At 36.2% G+C, this 24,857-nt stretch overlaps 1 protein-coding gene across 1 annotated transcript in view; it reads right to left on the minus strand.

Annotated features, from left to right (window-relative positions):
• The window catches only part of LOC306881672 (partitioning defective 3 homolog), an 89,495-nt gene that overhangs the window by 57,072 nt on the left and 7,566 nt on the right, over nucleotides 1–24,857 (minus strand). The window contains 3 exon segments of the mRNA XM_079435870.1: nucleotides 1,583–1,764; nucleotides 1,881–2,064; nucleotides 13,230–13,331. Of these exon segments, the coding sequence (XP_079291996.1) occupies nucleotides 1,583–1,764; nucleotides 1,881–2,064; nucleotides 13,230–13,331 (468 nt within the window).

Raw genomic sequence — 24,857 nt, forward strand, 5'->3', positions numbered from 1 at the left:
CCACCACTGAGCCACAGGAACACCTCAATATTCCCTCGCATTATCATCATTTAATTTTAGGCAGTCGTTAAACAGAAAAAAAAGTGCATATATTTATTCAGATCGGAAAATCAATCAATAGACTGATAGAATTCTTCATTTTCATATAACGTTAGCCAACATATTACAACACAAGTCAAAAACAATAGTAAAGTTTATCAAGGAATAACATTAAAACGGCTTTTAAAAATTTACTTCATGTTGGCTATATTGTTTAATAACAAATCTATGCTCGTTTTACTTACTCAGACCATGCGCATTTGTTCAGTGAATTTAACTTGTTAAAGTGGTCTGGCGAACGACGGGACTAGAGGTCACAGGCATGCAAAGAGATAACTACAAGCAAGCAGACAGTTTCGAAAAGAGCCTGGAAATCCCGCACCACCACCAAAGTGGGTCTTCGTTTAGAGGAATAGACGGCGTGGATGAGATCGCGGACCGCAGCGGCAGGTTGTAGTGTATGACATGATTGACATTTGCTGGCTTTGGCTAGCCTCCAAGCTAACGCATACGTGTCTGTTTTGAATATGATTACGCATCGCTCCAGTAGAGTTATTGTAAGCCAATTTGACATTACACAGTTTACACAAAACTTGTCCGTTTTCTCCTAATTCAAAATAATCCCACACCTAGCTGGTCTTTCGTGTGGTCATTTTGAGCTCGCTGCAGCTGAAATGAAGAAAACGCATGCGATGCCTGAGGTAAAAATGTAGTTTCCGCCCAGATACGCTTTTAAAAATATTTATATATTTAAATGTTTTGATATGTATTCTTTTTCAAAAGTAATTCAAAATGGTAATTTGAATGATAAAATCATTATGTTTTTTTCCCTCTCGTGTAATCGACTATTGATTTCATTGTCGACTAGCAGGAGCTGTACCGTTTAGTCAACTAGACCCGCACATCCCTAATAAATATACACAGTATACACACATATATTATGTAAACAAAAACTTTTATTTTGGATGCGATTAATCGCAATTAATCATTTGACTATAAAATATTTATTAAAATAATGCAAACTGTTGTCTTCATCAAAAGAATATCCATCAATTAACAAACTCTGAACTCACAACAGGTCTGTCTTACATAGGTTTAAATATTACTGTTTACTATTTGCCTAAGGAGAAAATTAATGGAATTTTTACTTCCAGAACCCAACTATTGCACTCGATAAGCAAACAGAGAAGTTAATTAAATGAATAATTCACCCATAAATTACAATTCTGTCATCATTTATTAACCTCCATGTTATTCCAAACCTGTATGACTTTCTTCTGTTGAACATAAAAGATGATATTTTGAAGAATGTTTCAACTGTTCGGTCCAAACAATTAAAGTCAAAGAGGTCCAAAATAACACATGATTGTACGGACAATTAAGGTCAAAACCATCTTTTGAAGAATAATTAAAGTCTTATTGGGTTTGGCATGACATGAGGTAGAGTAAATGATGACATAATTATCATTTTGGGAGCAATAGCCCTTTAAGTCATTTATGTTCCTCCACTATAAAGGTTTGGAGCTCAACAGCAGCTTCATACCTTCCTCTCCAGACTGTTGGTGCCGGTGGAGAAACGTGGTTTCAGGAAGCCAGCGGTTGTGGACCAGCGCGTGGGATTTTTTCTGGAAGGTTCTTCGAGTTGCGAACCAGGCTCAGAGAATGACATCGCTGTCAGGTTCAACAATGCCGGATCGCTACTGCGACGAACATGCAAAGGCATGTCTGTGAGAAATAGAGACCAATGAGTGACACAGAAGGTCAAAGCTTCCACAGCAGTGGCACATTTCAAACTTTCAAAGACCTAGACTACATTATGAGTCTCTTCTTCTGTCTCTTACTGGTTCGAAGCGTGGATGTGGTGACCTCTATCTCGCTTTGGGGCAGGTATGGTTGAAAGGCAGACAGTGGGGTGAAGGTGGACGGCTCTCCAGAGAAGAGCTCAGGCGACTGGGTGCCTGTTGAACTCGCACTGGTGCCGTCACCTCCGACATGAGGCTCTTGTTCGTCAAACACTGCCACCAACTGCAGAGAGAAACACAAAGACAGAAAGTGTGAGAAAGAGGTGTTTACATTTAAAAGAATGAAACTGTAATAGTATGTCCCTCTGCCCCGAGGTCAGTGTGACAACGTTCTAGTTGATTGAATGCTCACTTGTTCTTTCAGACCAGAGTCCTGTTTCAGTTTGCTACTAAATATGATACATTCATTGTTTTACATCCATTTTTATGCCTTGCAAATTTAAACATTTGGTTGATTGTTTTGGCAGTTCTGCTGATTGTCATATAATGCTGTCTAGCTGGCTAACATGGATGAGGTTTGGTAAAAATTGCAAAAATGGCTTGTGAAATACCACTGTTTTCCAGCCTGTTACAGCTGTATAATTTCTAGTTTGTTGCAAAGTTTCTTTTTGTAAAGAAAAACAATTATAATGAACAAATGTTGATAACACTTTACAATAAGGTTCAGTTTGGTACCAATAGTTCATACATCTGTTATCACGAACTAACAAAAAAAAAAAAAATTTTTTTTATATATATATATATATTGTTTTAAAACTTTTTATCATTTATTAATTTAATTCTTGTTTGTTAATGATGTATTAATAGATTTATTGTAGATTTGAACATTAACCTAGATTAATAAATGACACAAAGTGTTGTAAAAGAAACTTTGTATTTAATATACATAAAAACTACTGTTAAAATGTTTGGTATATGACTTTTCTTGAGGGGGGGGGGGGGGCATTTATAATATAAAAATATTTCAAATAAATTCTGTCCTTTTGAGCTTTGTATTCATTAAATAATCTTGAAAAAAAAATCTATTCATATTCAGTTCATAAAAACCTTACGCAATGCAACTTTTCAACATTGATAAGATTCTTAAATTACCAAATCAGCCTATTAGAATGATGCTAAAAATTCAGCTTTGCCATCACAGGAATAAATTACATTTTTAAATATATTAAAATAGATACTAAAATTGAGAGCTTTATCATTAGCCAAAATGCAACAGGGCCTGATATGAAATGATTATTGTGGGACTCATTGGTGTCATAACATACAATCTGACCAGTGCCAACAACCATAAAAGACAAGAAAAATCACGTACAGCAAGCTTTTCTCTTGATTATTCCTTTGAAACTCTGAAACATAGTTACAAGGAGTCATGTAGCTTTATGAAGTCTGTAGAGAGCTTGAGCGCGTGTGTGGTGTCCTCATTTAGAGCAGGACGCTCTCATCGCTGTGTCCCTCAAGACACTAGTGTATTTGGGACAGAAGGCAACATCTCATGCAACAAAGTGAACATCTGGTCTCAATTATGCGTGTGTGTGTCAACATGAATGATAACGCTTGAGGCACTGGTTCAGTGGGTGGGTTGATATGGTTGGACACACCCAGTACATTTGAGGCTGGGACTGACTGATGGAGGTCTGGACCAATCGCAGAAGTGCTGCTGAAGGGCACATGACCCAGAATCCACATGGATGGTCCCCCTCTGAGGATTTTCATGAGTGTGTTTTGCAACCCACAACCTTGGATGTGGGAAATAAGAAACTGAAACGTGTGTGTGACACTTCTACATTTCTTAAAACTATTGCTAATGTCTGTCAGAAAATGGATGGTGATGACTGTTTGTATATAATTTATTAACAAGAACAGTCTGGATTATCTCAAACTTGATGGGTCTGGAAACATACTCGTGGGAACTGACATTTACGCAACTATTTCAGTGTGTTTGTACATTACACGTTTAAAACTTTGCATTGTTAGAATTATATGACCAGTGAGGCTTTCAGTGTTTCACAGCAGATCTTCAGAGTGCAGCCAGAGCTTCAGCTCGGATTGTTCAGAAAGCGCGCACACACACACACACACACACACACACACAGAAACAGAAACACCCCACAGAAACCTATTTACCTGTGACAGATTCCCATGAGACAGATCTGTTCTTAGCACGTTTGAGGCTTAAACACTAAATCTGCTCTCTCTCTCTTTCTCATACACACATTTACAAACATAAACAGGAACATATTACAGAATTCTATTGTTTTCAAACTCAAAAGCCACACCCTAACAAAATATCTGCACTTAAAAGAATAAAAAAATACAAATTATTTACTATAATTAAATACAAATGAGGACATCTGCTACTGCTAATGAAGATTTTGATGTCAAATAAATGTTGTAATACTATTCTTTTGAACATTCTGTACAAAAAAAATTATGAAAAAAGTACCAGAGTTTCTACAAAAACATTAAAGGATTAGTTCACTTCCTGAATAAAAATTTCCCTAATAATTTACTTACCCCATATCCGCTCAATGGACAAAAATCCTAGAATATTTTCCTCAAAAACCTTTATTTCTTTTTGACTGAAGAAATAAAGACATGAACATCTTGGATGACAAGGGGGCGAGTAAATTTTCAGGAATTTTTTCATCTGGAAGAAAACTAATCCTTTAAGCAGCACAACTGTTTTCAACATTGATATTAATAAGAATGTTTCTGAAGGATCATGTGACACTGAAGACTGGAGTAATGACGCTGAAAATTCAGCTTTGCATCACAGAAATAAATTACATTTTAAATTATATTAAACATTTATTTTAAACAGTGATAATATTTCACAATATTACCGTTTTACTGTATTTTTTAATCAAATATATCCAGACGTGGTGAGCAAAAAAATTACTAAAAAATACATATGCATACACTTACATATTCACCATTACGGGGTGAAATAGGCGTCTTGGTAAACACATTTTAATTGGTCACAAGAAACAGGCTAGTCCATCCAACAAGAAATCATTTCATATGTACACACTTACATAAGTACATGATTTTTCCCCACTACAGAAACAAAAGGGCAGTGCAGTGAAGAAAAACAGATGGGAAAACAATGGAGATGAAGGTGAAAGATGTATGAAGACATGAGGAATGTCTTTAGCTGGAGTGTATGCATGCATGCATTTCTTGCCACTTCAAATAATCCAAACCTCAACGAACTTTAGCATTACAAACAACACTGCAGTGCTGTTCTTCATAAGGTTGAGTAATTCTTTACTGGTTAACTAAACAAACATGGCATCTCATGTATTATTGGAAATACACACACACACATACATACAGTAGCATTACAGCCGAACCAGTAATAGCGGCATTGAGAAATCCCTCCATGTGTTTCACAATGACTCTAAAAACAAGAACTCACTGACCCAGCAACACAAATCACATCTTCACACACACTGGTCAACAGAGGTTTGTATGCGCCAAGTGTGCTGACAGGAAGTTCCCAGGAGAACATTTGTATACTTCCTGTGAGGATATTCATTTCCTCTCTTTAAAAGGTTATGATCTTTGAGCTTCACAATCTGTTGAACCCATCTTGCTCTGAGACAAACACACACACTCTGCCCTATAGCCTAGTTTACACATAACTGACCGTATGAGTCTGAACCTGACCAAAGGAGAGGAGACCACAGTTTATCTTCTGCTGGACAGTTACAGCTGTAAAATCTGATTGGATGAACAATTTTCAAAGCCGTTGTAAAACAGCCAGCACACACATACACAGAAGTGTCATGTGCCCCTTCAGATTCAGGTTAATGCATTTGGTATCAAAAAGTAGTGGGTGGCACATACATACAGTCATGGCCAAAAAATATCGGCACCCTTGGTAAATACGATAAAAGGTGGCTGTGAAAATTAATCTGCATTGTTAATCCTTTTGATCTTTTATTTTAAAAAAATCACAAAAATCTAACCCTATGGATAATAAGAATTTAAAATGGGGGGAAATATCATTATGAAATAAATGTTTTTCTCTAATATTGGCCACAATTAACGGCACCCTTTTATTCAATACTGTTTGAAACCTCCATTTGCCAGTTTAACAGCTCTAAATTTTCTCCTTGATGAGGTTAGAGAACACCTGACAAGAGATCAGAGACCATTCCTTCATCCAGAATCTCTTCAGATTCACAGCTCCATGACGGTGCTTCTCCTCTTCAGTTCACCCCACTAATTTTCTACAGGGTTCAGGTCAGAGGACTGGAATGGCCATAGCAGAAGCTTGGTTTTGTGCCCAGTGACCCATTTTTGTGTTGTTTTTGAGGTTTGTGTTTGGATTATTGTCCGGTTGGAAGATCCAAACATGGCCCATTATAAGATTTATAACAGAGTCAGTCACTTATTGATTTTTCTATCTGTTGGCATTTGACAGAATCCATGATGCTGTGTGTCTAAACAAGATGTCCAGGACCTCCAGCAGAAATATAGGCCCACGACATCAAAAATACAGCAGTATATTTATTTGTACACATGGGGTACTTTTTATCCCTGTGTTCACCAAACCCATCTTGAGTGTTTTCTGCTAAAAAAAGCTAATTTTTTAGTTTCATCTGACCATAGAAGCCAGTCCCATTTGAAGTGCCAGTCCTGTCTGATAACTGAATATGCTGGAGATTGTTTTTGGATGAGCTAGGAGAATTTTTCTTGAAACCCTCCCAAACAACATGTGGTGCTGTAGGTGCTGTTTGACAATTTTGTTTTAAGGTTTTCTGACCCCAAGACTCAACTATATTCTGCAATTCTCCAGCTGTGGTCCTTGGAGAGTCTTTAGCCACTCAAACTCTCCTCCTCACCGTGCATTAGGACGATATAGACACGCGTCCTCTTCCAGGCAGTTTCGTAACATTTTATGTTGATTGGAAATTCTTAATTACTGCCCTGATGGTGGAAATGGGAATTTTCAAAGTTTTCTTAAAGCCACTTCACTAATTTGTGAAGCTCAATTATCTTTTGCTGCACATCAGAAATATATTCTTTGTTCTCATTGTGATGGATGATTAAGGGAATTTGGGCTTTGTTTTCCCTCCTATTTATATTTCTGTGAAACAGGAAGCCATGGCTGGATAATTTCATGTTCATAATCACCCTGGAGTGCTCAAAATTGTTAATATGAATGGGAATATACTGCCGAGATATTTTACTCATAAGAATTTCTAGGGTTGCCAATAATTGTGTCCAACGTGTATTTGAGAAAAACATTTCATAATGATATTTCCCCCCATTTTAAATTATTATTATCCAATGAAAGGTTAGATTTTTGTGAATTTTTTTAAATAAAAGATCAAAAGGATCAACAATGCAGATTAATTTTCAAGGCCTCCTTTGATCATATTTACCAAGGGTGCCGATATTTTTGGCCATGACTGTTTTTAAACCAAATTTTGGTGTGTTTCTGTGGTAATTTTTTCCCATTCAATGGGAGAGCATTTGTGAGGTCAGGCACTGATGTTGAAGGATGTCTTGTAATTTCCATTTCAGTTCATCCCAAAGATGTTCTATGAGGTTGAGGTCAGGGCTCTGTGCGATCCAGTCAAGTTCTTCCACATCAAACTCATCCAACCATGTCTTTATGAACCTTTCTGTGTGCACTGGGGAACAGTCATGCTGGAATAGACAAAGGCAGGTTACAGCCTCGCCCATCAGACTGCCAAAAAGAGAAGCATGATTCACCAGTATCGCCACTCCACAATAGACGTTTCCACTGCTCCAGAGTCCAGTGGCAGCATACTTCACACCACTCCATCCAACGTTTGGCATTGCACTTGGTGATGTGAGACTTGCATGCAGCTGTTCGGCCATTGAAACATTCCATGCAGCTCCCACTGCACAGTTCTTTAGGCTGATATTAAAACCAGTGGTAGTTTGGAACTCTTCAGCCTTATATTTAAATAAAACAACGCCAATATTACAATATATAATATTAAAAAGTGTATAAATCAATTCAAACATTGTTCAATAGCGACACCAGCAGGTAAAGTTTCAGCGGGAGTCGGCGTCTCTCTCGCCTCCCCTAAGCCCATTGAGTTTTAACAGACCCCCTATAGTGTCATTGAGATGAATGGGGGAAAGTCATGTGAGAGGCGGCAATGACTATTGCGATATGATTGGATATGACTGGTTATAATCGGGTGTGATTGGTTCATGCGATTTGTGCGTGTTTGAAAATCAGCCTGAATGAACAATATATGTTCAAAAATTAACAAAGACTAATTTAAAAAGTAAGTAAACAACTCACACTTGGATATAACCACTTTGTTACATCAAGATTTAAAATGGCACGAAAACATAGTAATCAGCTTGGTGAAATTTAAAGTAAATCTCTTTGTCTGTGACCAATAAGTTAACTACTGAAAATAATAGCTGAACATAAGTTCACAAATAAAATACTGCCTTGAGTTATCATGTTGGAGTAGATATAAAATGCTTTAAAAAAAACTAACTTCATGACATTCATACTTGGCTTTAATAAATAGAACATTGATTATATTGTTAATGTAAAAATATACATTACAATTTTTTTTCTTTTTCTGATAGTGTAATGTTTTTTAACCTAGAAAATGTGACTGGAACATGACTTTACATTTGATTTAAAAAAAAAAAAAAAAAACTTTGCCACCTCATTTCAGAACACCACCACCACACACCCCCAATTCTAGACCCATTTGACTGAACAAATGGTATTGCTCTAGTGTGCAAGATCAGTTATTCATATTTTAATGTTAGTTTTTCCTGACGAGAAATTTAAAAAAGGTATGTATATCTGGTAAATGTTGTTGACATTTAAGAGCGTATTAGCACAGTGATTGCCTTAATGGGATAGTTCACCCAAAATCTTTTTAATTGTATCATCATTTACTTACCCTAATGATATTTTAGACCTGTATGACTTACTTTCTTTTGTGGATCATAAGATATTTTAAATGTTGGTAAACAAACAGTCGCTGGTAGTCAATGACTTTCATAGTATGGGAAAAAAACAACTACAGATGACTACCAGCAACTGTTTGGTTACCAAATATCTTCTTGTCTCCCAAGAAAGAAAGCGGTAACACTATTTTAAGGTGTCCATAATACAGAGTAATTACCTAGTTAAGTACTTAGTAGTAGTAGCTGTTGTACTTACATGAAATAAAATGTACTTACCATGTAACTAAGTTATGGAACAGCCTGTAATTACAGTTTGTAATTATATAGAGGTAATAGGCAGCTACTGTTACACATATGTTACAGACTGAGTCTGTTACACAGCAACTTGTATAACCAAAAGATTGTTACATGTGTTGCAGACATTATACAACGTAATTGCAAAAGTACACAGGCATAAGCTACTTAAAATAAAGTGCATCAAGATTGTACTTAAGTATACTAGTAGCGGTGTAAATAGACTCGGTCTGTAACATATGTGTAACAGTAGCTGCCTATTACCTCTATATAATTACAAACTGTAATTACAGGCTGTTCCATAACTTAGTTACATGGTAAGTACATTTTGTTTCATGTAAGTACAACAACTACTGCTAAGTACTTAATTAGGTAATTACTCTGTATTATGACACCTTAAAATAAAGTGTTACAAAGAAAGCATGCCCATCCTTAAGGGTTTTTTGTTGCAAATTGTGCCTAACAACAGCCCTTAACCCATGTAAAACCAGTGTCACTGAGAGTAAACAGTCTCTCGTGTCTCACTGCTTCAATCCCTCATGAGGCCTGTTGCTAATGGAAACGAGTTTGTGTTTGAGACAGCCACACCAGCTCACAGCACTTCAATTATAACGCATCTATGTAATGATTAACTGGCCACTGGTGGCAAGGGAAATCTTGGTCACGCTCTGCATGTACATACACACGCTTTAGATCATGTGGTCAGAACCAAATTCAACACTGCCAGCAGCAGCAATTCACAGACACTTCCTGTTAAGACGCCACCACTCACACTTCCTCAAGCCTTGATCAAAACATCTACACAAACAAGACGTCCACATGTACATTGTTTGACCAGAAACAGCACGTTTAGATGCTTTAACGTCCTGTTTGTAATCGACGACCGCTTCCTGTCCAGTAGAGGATAGAGGACGTTATCACAGAAGGGGGTAGAGTGGACATAAAAGAGCTGTGCGTTGCTCAATCCCTGACAGAGGGCCAAACGTTAGCGGTTTCATTGTTCATTAAGACAAGCCATGGTGATAAAAAAGTGTGTGTGGGGGGGGGGAGAGAGAGAGAGAGAGAGAGAGAGAGAGAGAGAGAGAGAGAGAGAGAGAGAGAGAGAGAGAGAGAGAGAGAGAGAGAAATGAGATGATGCATGTTTAAGGTGAAACTTTGGCGTCCTCTAATGTCAGACAGCAGAACTGTATAGTCCGTTTTTTTTGTGGTGGCCTAAAAAAAAAAAAAAAGTTTGATTCTGACAGAAAATAATTTTAGACTTGTTCTACAGTTTGAAAAAACAAAATGTGTCTGCAGTAGTGCATTACAAACAAAATATACAGTATAAAAATGGCTTAGAAGAAAACGTTTCAGGTGTGCATCTTGAGACAGATCAATGGCACTGACATATTTTAAGATATGTATCAGCAAGATATTTTTAGTTGAGACAGCTTAAACATGCATTTTAGTCTGGGACTAGCCTTAAGCCTTTTTTTTTTTTTTAAATAAGTCTCCCAAAAATGCATTTATGATAAAAAGCCAGTAAGAAAGTTAAGAGTAATATAGTGAAATTTTTGAATATATTTATATATTTGAATATATTTTAAAATGTAGCTTATTCATATTCCTTAGTTTCGTATTATTATCAAATAGAACAATGGTTGTGATAATTAATTTTGTGTGTCTTTAGCATTTCTTTTTGAGGATTCTTCGATGAATAGAAAGTTTATTTGAAATAGATATTTGTGAACCTGGAGCACAAAAGCAGCCTTAAGTCGATATTTGTAGCAAAAGCCAAAAATACATTGTATGGGTCAAAATTATCCATTTTTCTTTTATGCCAAAAATCATTAGGATATTAAGTAAAGATCATGTTTCATGAAGATATTTTGTAAATTTCCTACTGTAAATATATTAAAACTTCATTTTTGATTAGTAATATGCATTGCTAAGAACTTAATTTGGACAACTTTAAACATGATTTTCTCTTAAGATACTATAAAAAAAACTAACATAGAATACTATTCTAAAAAACTAAAATAAGATACTATAAAAAAATTTAAATATAGAAAATATATTTAAAAACAAAAACATGTAAAACATATTTGAATTATACAGATTACATTTAAATTAAACTCAAACCATATTTAAATTATATGAATTTGTTAACTAAAATACCCTAAAATACTTAAACTAAAATAGAATTAATAGATAAATAAAAATACACACACACAAAAAAAACTAAAAATAATAGGCGCTACGTAAACAAAACTAAAATGAAAGGACAAGTAAAAACTAAATAAGAAGTAAAATTAAGAGCACAAAACTAATAACCCTGCTCTGTGTGTGCGTGCGTGTGTGTGTGTGTGTGTGCGCGTGCGTGCTTGGGTTTGTGCGTTTAGCCTGAAATGGACCAGTAATATTAGACAGTCCATATTTGGGCAGAGTTTCTGTGCTGTTGTGTGATTTTAAGTTGAATGAGTCACATTAAAGCGGTATTGTAGCACTTCCTGTTTGCAGACAGTGTTTCCTGTGACCACAGGTGCAGCCTGAGTCATTCAGTAAATCTGTGTGCGATACCAGGATGTGACGCACACACTGGCTGATAGAAGGTATGGCTTATTTAAGGTAAAACTAGACACTATCATCTATAAATGTGTGAGCGTAACTCTGGTGGAATGATCTCACTCGCTCCCTCAGGCACAGATGTGAAGTGTCTTCTATTTCACACAGAGAACTAAAATAACACACACACACCCAGACACACCCATCACATCAAACACACAACTACATTCTAGCAAAGTGTTTGTGGTCTCGGTAAGCCGATATCATCTGTTCTGGGTCAGCAACATGCTGCAATGTGGAGAAGACAGCGCGCTGCCCGTGTTTGACCAGAGGGCGGCAGAGTTACCCTGCACAAAACCAAAATCCCTCCTTGCCATTTTAATCATTCATCCATTCATTTTGCTCATTAAATATTCACAACTGTTTACTTTAAAGCCTCTGAATGTACAGTACAACTAATTGGAGATGCAGCGATATAAAAATTCTGCTTGGTACCAATAAGCCATTAATTATGTTAATGTTATGGTCAATAACTGATTAGAATTCTATACTATTTTATCAAAATAAACCTAAAAGTTTTCAAATGTTTTACTTAATGATTATAGTAATTATTGTTATAATCACCGTTGTTGTTGTTTTTATTATTATAAATATTACTGATAATTTTAATGTGGGACTCAAGCCATATAAGTATAGGAAACATCCACATTACATAAACTATTACTCATAGAGTTATAATTTCCCAATAATAATAATAATTATTATTATTATTATTGACAATAACTGATAAATGACCAAATATAAAATTTTACACTATTTTGTCAAAATAAAACTAAAATAAAAACAAAAAAAACTGTTTTACATTTTTAAATGGTGTAAAATTACATGTTGTTATTATTGATGATATATCATATTACTGATATTAATTAATAAGGGACCCAAGCCATCTACGTATAAGGAAAAGGAAACTCACAACATTACAAAGACTAATAATAATAAAAGTAATAATAATAATAATATATTATTAATAATAAAATAAACTGATTAATGTCATTGGCATCACAACATATAATTTACAATATGAAAATTGATATTTATTTTTTGCTAAAGATTACAATCAAGTGTTAATTTTTTTTTTTTAAGATTACATTCAGATAAATCTAACTGTAAAATATTGTTGATCATGCAAAATGAAGTACCCAATATCGAAAGATGTGATTAAAAAAAAAAGAAAAGAAAGATACTACACTATGTAAATTATAGCTATTGGTAGCTGAGGGCATTAGCAAATTCTCTCAAAAACAAACACAAAAGCAGTGGAATGTGTAGAATGCTTTATGAATGATGGAGGCTGGACTTCTGTGGAAACCTGTGGAGCTTCTACAGATGCAAACTCCATACAGGTCTAGCAACGCCTCAATAGAAAATCACTGGAGTTCAGAGCAGTGTGTGTGTGTGTGTGTCCGTGCTCAAATTAGGTCATGGTTATTGGGAGACAACAGTCATCTGATACCTGTAACTAAAACATATACTACTAAAGCAACACACAGGAGTGCTGCCCATTTTAGAAGAGAATGCTAGCAGTGTGTGTGTGTGTGTGTGTGTGTGTGTGAATGCATGTCTCACTCTATCTTTGTCATCGGCCACATCACACAGAACATCATCCAGGTCAAGAATTCCTCCATCACCGTGTTCCAGCCGGTACACCTGAACCCAGTACTCTTCACCCTGAGAGAGAGACACACACACAGAGATAACATGGTAAACTTCTGTTCGACTTTAGCTTAAGTGAAAGTATTTCTACAACCCAGGACCTCAAACACACACACAGACTCCATCAGGACACTCTAATCAATGAGGAAGAGCACACACACATAATGAGGGTTTAACTAATCAGGATAATGCACCTGAATCTAGAACATCACCCAGACATGACAAAACACACACAGGTCGTTGCCACTCAGCATGACACCCACCAGAGAGACAGAACACCACACACACACACACACACACAAACACGATCAGCACATAGCCACAAACAGAGAGCCACATAGAGAATGTGAACCTAACTATGGGACAGCAACATCTGTCAATCAGAACTGAAATGCACTTTCCAGGCAGGGGTCTGTAAAGAAATAAAATAAAATAAAAATAAATCACAGTAATAACGCTGTCACGTTACGCTACCGGAAGGAACACGGAGCTGTGGACAATCGAAACTGTCTTTTAATAAAGCCAACACACAGGGTACATCCACACAGGGAACAGGAGGAAGACACGTACACAACTTGTAGACCCGACAAAGACAGAACTCAAAGGCTGAGACTTAAATACAAGGGATAATTGGGGAAACATAATTGGACAGGAACATGACCAAATAAGAGAAAACAGGAACAGAAACAGGGGCTAAACAGGCCCATAATCCTGACAAATGCTTAATATAAAATGATTTAATATTTAATATAATATTTAATTGAAATAAGTTTAATATGCAATAAGTAATATTTAGAAATTAGAATATTTCAGAGAAATAATACTACTTTTATAATATTAACTATTATTATTATTATTAATCAGGGACTCAAACCATATAACTGTTGGAATGATGAGAACATAGAGACGATTATTTACAGAATTATGATTCATTAATAATAATAATAATAATAATAATAAAGATGATGATAATAATAATAATACTGTTTAATATACATTGAATAAACTATATTTAATGTAACATTTTAAAGAAATAATAATGATAATAATTATACTACAACTAATAATGATAATAATCATTACCATGATTATTATTATCATCACTATTAATAATTTAAATATTACTAATTTGTTGTATGTTAAATATTATTATTGTTATTATTATTATTATTATACAAATACCAACTAACATCAAAATTTATACAATAAATAAAAAACAAAACAATAGATATTAATAGATATTAATACGAATACTATTTATTGGACAAAAATCTTTGGAGTGCTGGATGAATCATACATGCTTTTGTTCTACTTTCCTGGAAGAGTTTCTATAATAAGAATTTTTTATTAATATCTGATTGACCTCAAAGCATATAGACATGAACTAGCCACAGTACCCCCAAATATGATTTTATGAGGTCATTTAGCTGCTTAGAAAGAGAAATTGCACCTCGGTAACATAAATGGCATGCTCCAAACTTCAGGCGTTTTGAAAAATGGCAATCAACTCTACTAAATTAATTTAAAAAGCATCAAAGCATAAACAGAGTTTCATCAAAACAGTCTACAATGAATAAGCAACTGCTTCATTTTACAGGCCAAATCATGATGTCACGATGTACCACAGCTATGAACCAATCAGCGCTGACTCTACCTGCTTAGCCCAGCCCTTTTCCTCCCGGAGTCTCTTCTGCAGAGAGAAGTGATGCTTCCACATTTCTAGCCATCACAATCCATCTTTCTCCACAAACAAAAGAAACCAGACCAGCTTAAAGTCTCTTTCTGTCTCCTCGTCATTCCTTTCTTCCTCTCAGTTGAGAAACAAATTCCAAACGAGGACGCGTTCAGTAACGTGAGAAGTTCACTCTCAGAAAGACCCACGTGTGTAAGCTGAGAGGATTGTGCTGTCAAAGACAAGTGTGTGTATTTGATACGAGAGCCCATGTTTTATTGAGCAGCCGAGGAGGAGAGACATGTACACAGCAACCGGATATTCAAACTGACTTTATGCTGCTATCCTAACAGTGTTTGCGTGGTGTGCATACATGTGTGATGTTTATTAACGCTTTGGTAATGTAATCCCTCGTTTCTGATGCTAATAAAGCTTCTTAAAATCTCCTGACAGAGAAAGCGCATGTCCGCTAACCCAAACATGCAGTCCAACAAGGGAACATCAGTCTCCCCAAACAGAGAGTCTTTATGAAGCCTCTTTTTTCAACAAACTGGCTCTCTTTCTGCTGGATACAGGAAATAAGAGTCATTTCGCAGTGCTAACTCACACACACTCATGTTCAACTTAATGAGTGTTTACTTTAAAGAGGCGTGCGGGCATCTGAAATATTTCAAAATGTGACAAGCAACGGTAAGGAATGTGTTCTTACCGTTTGCTACATTTTGAAACATAAAAATTGGCATGTTTTTCACAGGCTGGTTCAGAATGTTTACAAAGAGTTGAAAACAGAAATTCACACAGTAATCGTCTACAACATGCTGCAATTCTGTGGGGAGTAAATGCTTTCATAACTAACGAGGAGATCAAGATCAAGAAGTGATTCAATTTGTCTGGAGAAGATTCATTCGAATCACTTCTGAAGTGAAGTGAAGTGACATACGGCCAAGTATGGTGACCCATACTCGGAATTCGTGCTCTGCATTTAACCCATCCAACGTGCACACACACACAGCAGTGAACACACACACACCGTGAACACACACCGGAGCAGTGGGCAGCCATTTATGCTGCGGCGCCCGGGGAGCAGTTGGGGGTTCAGTGCCTTGCTCAAGGGCACCTCAGTCGTGGTATTGAGGGTGGAGAGAGCGCTGGACATTCACTCCCCCCACCTACAATCCCTGCCGGCCCGAGACTCGAACCCGCAACCTTCGGATTACGAGTCCGACTCTCTAACCATTACGCCACGACTTCCCCACAGTAAAAGTTTGACTTCTTCTGAAAAGAGATTCAATTTAAAGGTGACATTTTGACAAAAAAAACTAATTAGGGATGTAAAAGTGTCCTTTTATTATTGCTTGGACAAAATGCAGCACTTTTCTTTGTGAAATTGAAATAAGTCAAATAAAATTAAATTGAAATTTTAAAACATACAGCAAATCAAATAGATAAATAATACAAAATAAATCTCTATATATAAACAAACTGAGGAAACCACTGTATTTTAATGACAATCCAAGATGCTGCATGCATGCAGCATGTGTAGTTTTTCAAAATTTAAAGCAAAAACAGAATGGTCTGACTTTAATGTTGTGAAACAACGCTAAATAAAACAAACAACAAACATAAATAAACCAACAAGCAAAATAATGCAAATTCACTCTCTGACAGCAGATGGTGCTTATGGAACAGCCGAAATATAGCGTTTTCTTGGTTACAAAGCAGCACTGCTCTTATGAACACTATGCGGAGGTGAGATGAAAAAAAAAAAAAAAAAAAACATCTGAACCTTTCTAAAGACGGTCAGTTCACCTCAGAGATACATTCATATAAACGCCTACCCCTGCGATTCGTTTAACATCTCCACCAATTTAAATAGTCACATATTTGTTTCAATTTTCAACCGGCTAGTGGTGTATCGTTACATCCCTAATAAGTATGCCTTTCATGGGTTTATCTCTCCCAAAATTGCAAACATTGAGCCTCCCAGGCACCAACAAAACATTTAGAGAGGCTTGCTAAGATCCATCAATCTATTTCCAGCTCAACCAATAGCGAAAGTTTGGGGCGTGGCTACCGTAGCAGGGTGAGCCAGACAGTTTAGCCAGTGTGGCAACACGGCTGACATGTTAAATGGTCAAATTTATTCAGATTCGGTTACAGAAATGCAAACCAAAATTCAAACACTGCCTAAAATACGCACACACAGACAATGGGGTAAAACAAAGGTAAACACTGGTGGTGCTTTTATAAGATGAAGGAATTTGGCAAAATATTTGGGCATCAATCGAGACACCAAAATTAATTTTAGTTTCTTCTAAAATCGCGTTAGCTCTTCACTGTCAAGCCCCAGATAAAATAATAAAATATTATAAAGATAAGAATAATCGTAAGGGTGTGTTGAGCTTAAGGAGCGGTTGCAAAGGTTGTTTAAAAATATGCTTTATTCCTCTAGGTGACATTACTAGCACAGAACCAATATAATTCATCTTTAAGAAGAGTTATGAATAAGTTTGTGATGCAATTTCATTCAAGCCGATGTGATTCCATTTAAGAAGGTAAGATTCAATAAAAATAACCTGGAAAGGAGATGTGATCAGATTCAATTCGAGAAGAAATTCAATATAAGTGAGATTCAATTCAATCGCAGGTTTGACTAGATTTGATTCAGGAAGAAAACATTCAACTTAAGAGAAGATTTAAGATTTAATTTGAGAGAGATGTGATTACTAGAGATGCACTGATTGCAATTTTCTTAGCCGATTCCAATTTCTGATTTTTTGGAAGTGTGACCTGCCGATACCGATTTCTTGCCGATTTTCTTTCTAAGATCTATAATTGACAGCACATGCAAACAAAAATATATGCAAATTGCAATTTACATAATAAAAGAAATAATTAAACATTACAATTCCCGCAATCTGGACTAAGTTACAGATTTTCTCTCACAACTCTCAAAATAAAGTGCTCTGTGACTGGAAAGAGGAAGAAAAAGCTAACATAAAATGAGTTGCTGTATGTAACAAAACAGATGTCATTTCCCATTATGTTCATAAATGGTCATTTTTTCTACCTAACCTTCTTTCACGTCAAATTCTTACTTTGTTTCAATTAATTCAGTTAGCATAATAAGAAACTGCAGTTGTTACTATTCAAATGAAATTAGTATTAACAAACTTTATCTTTCCACTGCTGAGAAAACAGAAGCTGCATCTGCATCTGAAGTGGCATTAGATGCATTCTGAATCTCTTCATGTATTGCTTTCGTGCTTCACGCTTTCAGCTACAGTCTCTTTCAATGGCTATTTGGCTGAAATAATAGATGCGCTGATCGGGGGAAAAAAATTAAATGCATAAATACAGACTAAATATTGCCAAAAGGCTTAAAATAAAGAGATTATGGCTGTCAATTGATTAATTAAATAGCATAAAGAAAATAAGACAAAAAATATTTATTCATGCCCCCAACATGTACATAAAATCTGTAATAGAGTATTTCGCATCATCAGAATAAGTATAACCTTGAGTGTGTGAGTTTAATAATATTGCAATTATAATATAATGTTACATTCCAAAATGTCATTTAGGGGCATTTTCTCAGCATATTATTCCAAAAAATATATTATTCAATTAATTAAAGCAATCATTCACCCAAAAATGAACACAAAAGATGATATTTTGAAGAATGTTGGTAACCAAACCATTACTGGTCCCCACTGACTTTCATTGTATTTTTTTCCAATTAGATTTTTTTTACATACAATAGGAACCAGCAACTCTTTGGTTACCCACAAGCTATCCCTTTAATCTACAAAAAAGTAATTAATTCCAACTTCACACCAAGGCTTAAAACACCCTTAAAATCTCACCACTACAATCTCTGAACCTTTGCTCCACTCTCCCTTTCATAAGCGTATCTGTACACAAGCAGAGAAGAGCAAATCCCTGTAGCACAGCTGCACTCTTACATAACGCGCACACAATGCTGTCTGATGTTTTCAGATTTCTGCATTTTCTTTCATTCGGTCTTTCTTTGTCCAGCGTTTCAGAACAGACGACACTGAACCCATAAACCCGCTCTCCATCTGAGAGGTTCTTCCCCATGAAGCGCGCACACACGTACTGAGTCAAACTCATTTCACTGAGACTCAATTAATTCACATCCATTAATGCCTCATCTAAGAGTTAAAAATAGAAAGTCCGTTAGCACTCATCTGTCATCATCAGGACAGACTCCCAAATGACTGTTAACCTCGTAAAACCAGTCACAGATTCAGCACAAGAAACACCAGTCCATTGATTATTTATTTACTCATCTTCAAGTTGATAAAAACACGTATGACTTTTTCTCATGGGACACAACATATTAGGGCTGCAACAATTAATAGATCAAATCGATTATGAAAATCATCGACAACGGCTGTGTCCAAATTCAGGGTCTGCATCCTTCGGAGTACTCATTTGAAGGATGTTATGTCACAGCGCCGCGACGAAGGCTGTCCAAATTCGTAGGATCCTTCAAATGCGGCCCACAAATACGTCCTCCTTTTCCCCGGATTGGAAGGATGGGTGTGGTGGATCCTTTCCCGTCCTACCTATCCCATAATTCTTTTCGGCAGAGCGTAATGGCGGACGAAGCGAGCGGTAGCGGAGTGGGAGAGGAGTTTCTCTGACAAAACAAGCTAAAGTTTATGCTTCGGCTCAATGAATTTGTAGGAGAAATTAGTAGAATACTTAAAAACAAATAAAAATAGGCTATAATGGCTTACCTGGATGTGACTGTCTTGTCGTCTGATATAAAAAACTCTCCGACAACGAGCAAAGAAAGTATTTAATTTATTTAATTGCTTTATTTCTTCCAAAAGAATTAAAATGAGGAGAATAACTCTTTGTTTGTCCATTTTCCCGCTTCTTGCTTGGCGCTGTCACGGTTGCTAGGCGACAGGATATGAGCAACGGGTAAGGGAGGGAACTGAAAGAAGGGTAGGCTGTCCAAATTCACAAACACCGACTTCCGGGTTTTGCGGACGTCGGAGGATCCCTCCTCCTTCAACCGGGTAGGAAGGATCCTAAGGAGGATGCAGACCCTGAATTTGGACACAGCCAACGATTCTCATTATCGATTAATCAGGACTGCCCACAGTGCACGTCCAACTTCAGTTGGTTGCTCAAATTAAAGCACTGAATAACGCATTTCTATGGGCAAAATGCATCTAAAAATAGTGGAGGAAACAGAATGAGATTCTGCCGGAGAAGTACATGATCCAAGCTGCCCAAAACATGAGAATTCTTTATTTTAAGCTTTAAGTTAATGCATTAGCGTAATGGCTTGCCCTGTCAGGCGCTTTGACAGATGTGCGTGCGTCCTCAGCGCAAAAACGTTCAGTTTACGGTCATATCCTTATCTAAAAATGTCACAAATTCACACAAGCATTTTTGCGTAAAGGTCCGTCCTGACAGGCGCGTGCACGCGTGTCAGACAGACGGAACACAGAGATGAAGACAATTAACAGGTTATTCAGCGCAAAAAACATTCATTGTGCTGAAATATCTGTTGCTGAAAGTTCATTTAAGGTTTAGAAGTCAACATGCAGTGCAAATATTTTATGAAAGTAGGAACTTTAAAGAGATAACAGCATGTAATTGTCTGAATATAAATATGAGACGCTCCATAACCGCCTTATTACAGGAGAAAGAAAATGACAGTAAGACGTGACTGTGATCAAAGTGAACGTGTTCCTGCAGAACATTACTCTTACCTGTTGGTTAACAATGAGTTTGTGTTTTTATTTGTCTTTATTGTCTTAATTTTTAATAGAGATTTAAACTATACTCACTATATACAATGCTTAAATTTATATAAGGTTTTTAACAAATTATGTAAGGTTTGTGGCACGGCTGCTCTAAACTAACAGGAGCTTATTGGTGATTACCAAAATCATGTTTTTGCTTTCTGTATTGGTTAGTACTCCAATATGCATAAGCTCTTTAGTAACAGTAGTAGGTTATTTTTAATGCTATAATATAATTATTGCTGTTATCTATGAAAGAAAACCAGAGCACTTTATACTGGGTTTGTTTTCCAGATACCCAATTACAGTCCAAAAGTACATAATGTCAGCAAAAATGCAAGCTGTTATGAGGCCATTTTTGTTATTATGTGAATAAATACTAATTAGTTTTTTCTGTTTGTAATTTGCCCAATAAATGACAATAACATTTTTAGATTGAACCAATTTTTTTGACAGATTTCTAAAATGTGTTTTCTCTTTATGACAGGTGGTCTAATAAATTGTTAAGCACTGTATGTTTTCATAGCATTCAGTTGGCACGTTTGTTTGAAGGACATAGGGCAGAATGTGGAATAGTGTGTTTTTTGTCAATAAAATAAAGTTTTTTTTTTTTAACCCGATTAATGGAAAGAATAATCGGCCAACTAATCGATTATCAAAATAATCGTTAGTTGCAGCCCTGCAAAATATAATTTGTTAAAGAATCTCCAAGTTAATTATTCTAAGTGAATGAGGACTTGGGATGTCAAGCTTCCAAATTACTCAAAAGCACTATAAAGTAGGGGTGTAACGATACACGTATTCGTTGTAGTTGAACCGTTTGATACAATAAAATACAATAAGCAACCGATAGGGTACCAATGTATTGTGCATCCCCACTTGTACAATAAAACCTACACATAAAAAGCATTTGAAAAGAAGCAATATAAAGGATGAAAGTTTTAATGTGACATTAAAAAGAAACGTTATTTTTAGTAAAAATGAACCCCCCGGACATAAAGTGCCCTCAGCTGAGGAAACACCCATATATACACTGAATCCTGTATGTTTATACACCCACTTGCAGCTGCTTAAAACAGAAATCTGCCGTCTTTGGCTATTCCAGTGACATTGGTGCTGATGTTTAAAATATCGTGACAGAGATCTTACAGACACGACCATATAAAGACACAATCCCTCCATCTCTCCCTCTCACACACAGCAGGAGATTCACACAAATGCAAAAACCGTGCTGCTAAAAGCAGTTAGGAATAAGTCCTTCATGAGCTTCATGCAGCCTGAAATACCCCTCTGTGGATCTTACGCTATTTAGAATAGCTTGGCACCCAGATAAACAACTTGCACAAACACTTTACCGACCCACAAACACACACACATTGTGTTCACTTGTATGGGCAGGTTTTACTACCCTTTTGGGGACAGCATTTCTGAATATACCCAAAAGAAAAGTAAAACCTGTCAAAACTAGTAAAAACGTTCATGAATGTACTAAATAAGGTTTTATTTCATCCCTACAAACACCAAAGGGTGTTCATCACTGATACATGATACATGTGATGAGGGCAAAAAGGTAATGCCATATTCATGAGATTACCATACAGGTATATAGCTATATACACACCATGGTATTTATAGGATCATCATGATATTACTATAGTGTACACCTCCAAAAATAGCATTATATTTTTTGTTAGAGTAGTATCTTATTGGAAGAAATTCAGATGTGAATGGGAAGTACCACAACAACATATACAAAGTTATGTGTGTTTCCTAAACAGAAGATGGAGGGTCAGTCTGACATTTACACTCAAATAGACACTTAATGAATGTTTGACAACTAACCAACTTGATCACATGGGTCTACATAGCCCATCTTAATGTGTTACTGTCGCTTTAAGAGGTATTGAACCAATGAAGTGTGTGACCCACAGCAGTACAGAGAACTTTCCAGCAGTTGTGTCCAGTCCATGCTGTTTTCTTACAGGCATTACTGTGCTTGTGGTGGTCTGCAGTGTTTAAGGCAAGCAGTATTGTTTTGGTTAATATAAGTGGTTCATAAAGTGGTTAATTTGGTTATTTGGTCTGTTTATGTGAATGGTGCTCTGTGGGGTTTACAACATTTTATATTGCAAATATTGGCGTAGACTTTTAATTGGTGCAGCAAAAAAATCCCAGAACTTCCATATACATTAGAGATGCACCGATTGCAATTTACGATTTTTTTGGACGTGTGACCTGCCAAAACCGACTTTTGCCGATTCTATAATTGACAGCATATACAAACAAAAATCTAAGCAAATTTCAATTTACATAAAAGAAATGATTAAACATTATAATTCCCCCAATCTGGACTAAGTTACGGATTTTCTCTCAATTAAACAACTCTCCAAATAAAGTGCTCTGTGACTGGAAAGAGGAAGAAATGGCAAACGTAAAATGAGTTGCTGTATGTAACAAAACAGATGTCATTGCCCATTATGCTTATAAATGGTCATTTTTTCCCCTAACCTTATTAAATGTGAAAAATGCATTTACACTGCAAAATTTCAAGTGCATAAATAATTTAATAAGATTTTTTTTTTTAAACCATACAAATAAATGGGGTGGTGATGGCGCAGTGGATAAGACATGTGACTTTGGTGTGAGAGACCCGGGTTCGAATCCACTGTGAGACACCAATGTGTCCCTGAGCAAGACACTTAACCCCTAGTTGCTCCAGAGGCGTGCGACCTCTGACATATATAGCAATTGTAAGTCGCTTTGGATAAAAGCGTCAGCTAAATGAATAAATGTAAATGTAAATGTTGAAAAAAATGCAATGATACTTTGAAATATGACTAAACCACCAGTATGTGGCAGCATGTGTCTGTTTTAATGAGCGAGTCATTTATTCATTCATTCATTCAACAGATTCATTCAAATGGCTGATTCATTTAGAAACGAGGCATGTGACTGTCCTTATGAATGGGCCACTGAATCATTGACTCACTCGATTCGTTCAAAAACGTGGATTCATTCAGTAACGAAACAACGCTGTGTGTTACTCTGAGACACACACAACAGTTCTGCTGTGGCTTTGATCAGAACTATTTTCGTCAGCGAAATTGAGCAAAAACAGTCAATATTTTGTCTAAATTCTAAGTCACTTCATTTTAACTTCTTGTTTATTTAATTGGCGAGACATGAGACTGTGAAAAATCATCCGATTCCAATCACTGGCCGGTCAATCGGTGCAATTGCAATGCAGAGCATTCGGTATGAGTCCTAGCTCAAAAGAGCTCAAAGACTTGACGCAAGCTGAAATGGTACAGTTGCTTCAGCAAATGCATTTATATTTCACATTTGCTTTTAATAACATTATCAGTCAGGTTTAAGGTAGTGCTGCTCACCCAAATATTTCATGTCTGAACCAGCGCAAAATGCCAAACAACCAACCTAATAGAATGCTGCCAGAATGATGTTCATCAGTTTCAGATAAAACTGAACACACTTTTAGCACCACTCTTACTCAATATTTTACTATAAAATGTTGCAAAACGTACAAGAAGCAATGTAATATTTTCACAAACAGTTTTGCCCCAAGCGCTTTTTTCCAGTGAGACTGAATGGAGTTTTCTAAACAGGTTATCTGAGAGTTTCTCCAATGAAAGTTTAGCAAGAGGCTGTGGGTCTCTGCAGGAAACTTACTAACACCATTTTCCAAAATATCCTCTAGTACACCAACAGCTTCATTCCCTGTGGGCAAATCTAGGATTCAGTAGAAATATGGGGACCCACCAATAAAAAAAAAAAACTCAAGATTACCTATGCCACAAAACACTACATACAGTCATTACATACAAACCATTCATACTGGCAGATGTTTCCACACCACATTTACAGGTTATACTTACGCTAAGATTTTCTGTATTTCTTTATAAAGCTATATATACACACAATAAAAGCTTTATAGTAAAAACCTCTGGTGGCCTGGAGCACAGTGCCTAGATGTCAGGATAGGGAATTACCTAGAATCCCATGATAATGACTCCTCGGTGAGTTACCTGTTATAGAGCTACACCAATTAAAGAGACATACTAT

This window comes from Barbus barbus, assembly GCF_936440315.1.
Source record: "Barbus barbus genome assembly, chromosome: 15".
Taxonomy (NCBI): Eukaryota; Metazoa; Chordata; class Actinopteri; order Cypriniformes; family Cyprinidae; genus Barbus; species Barbus barbus.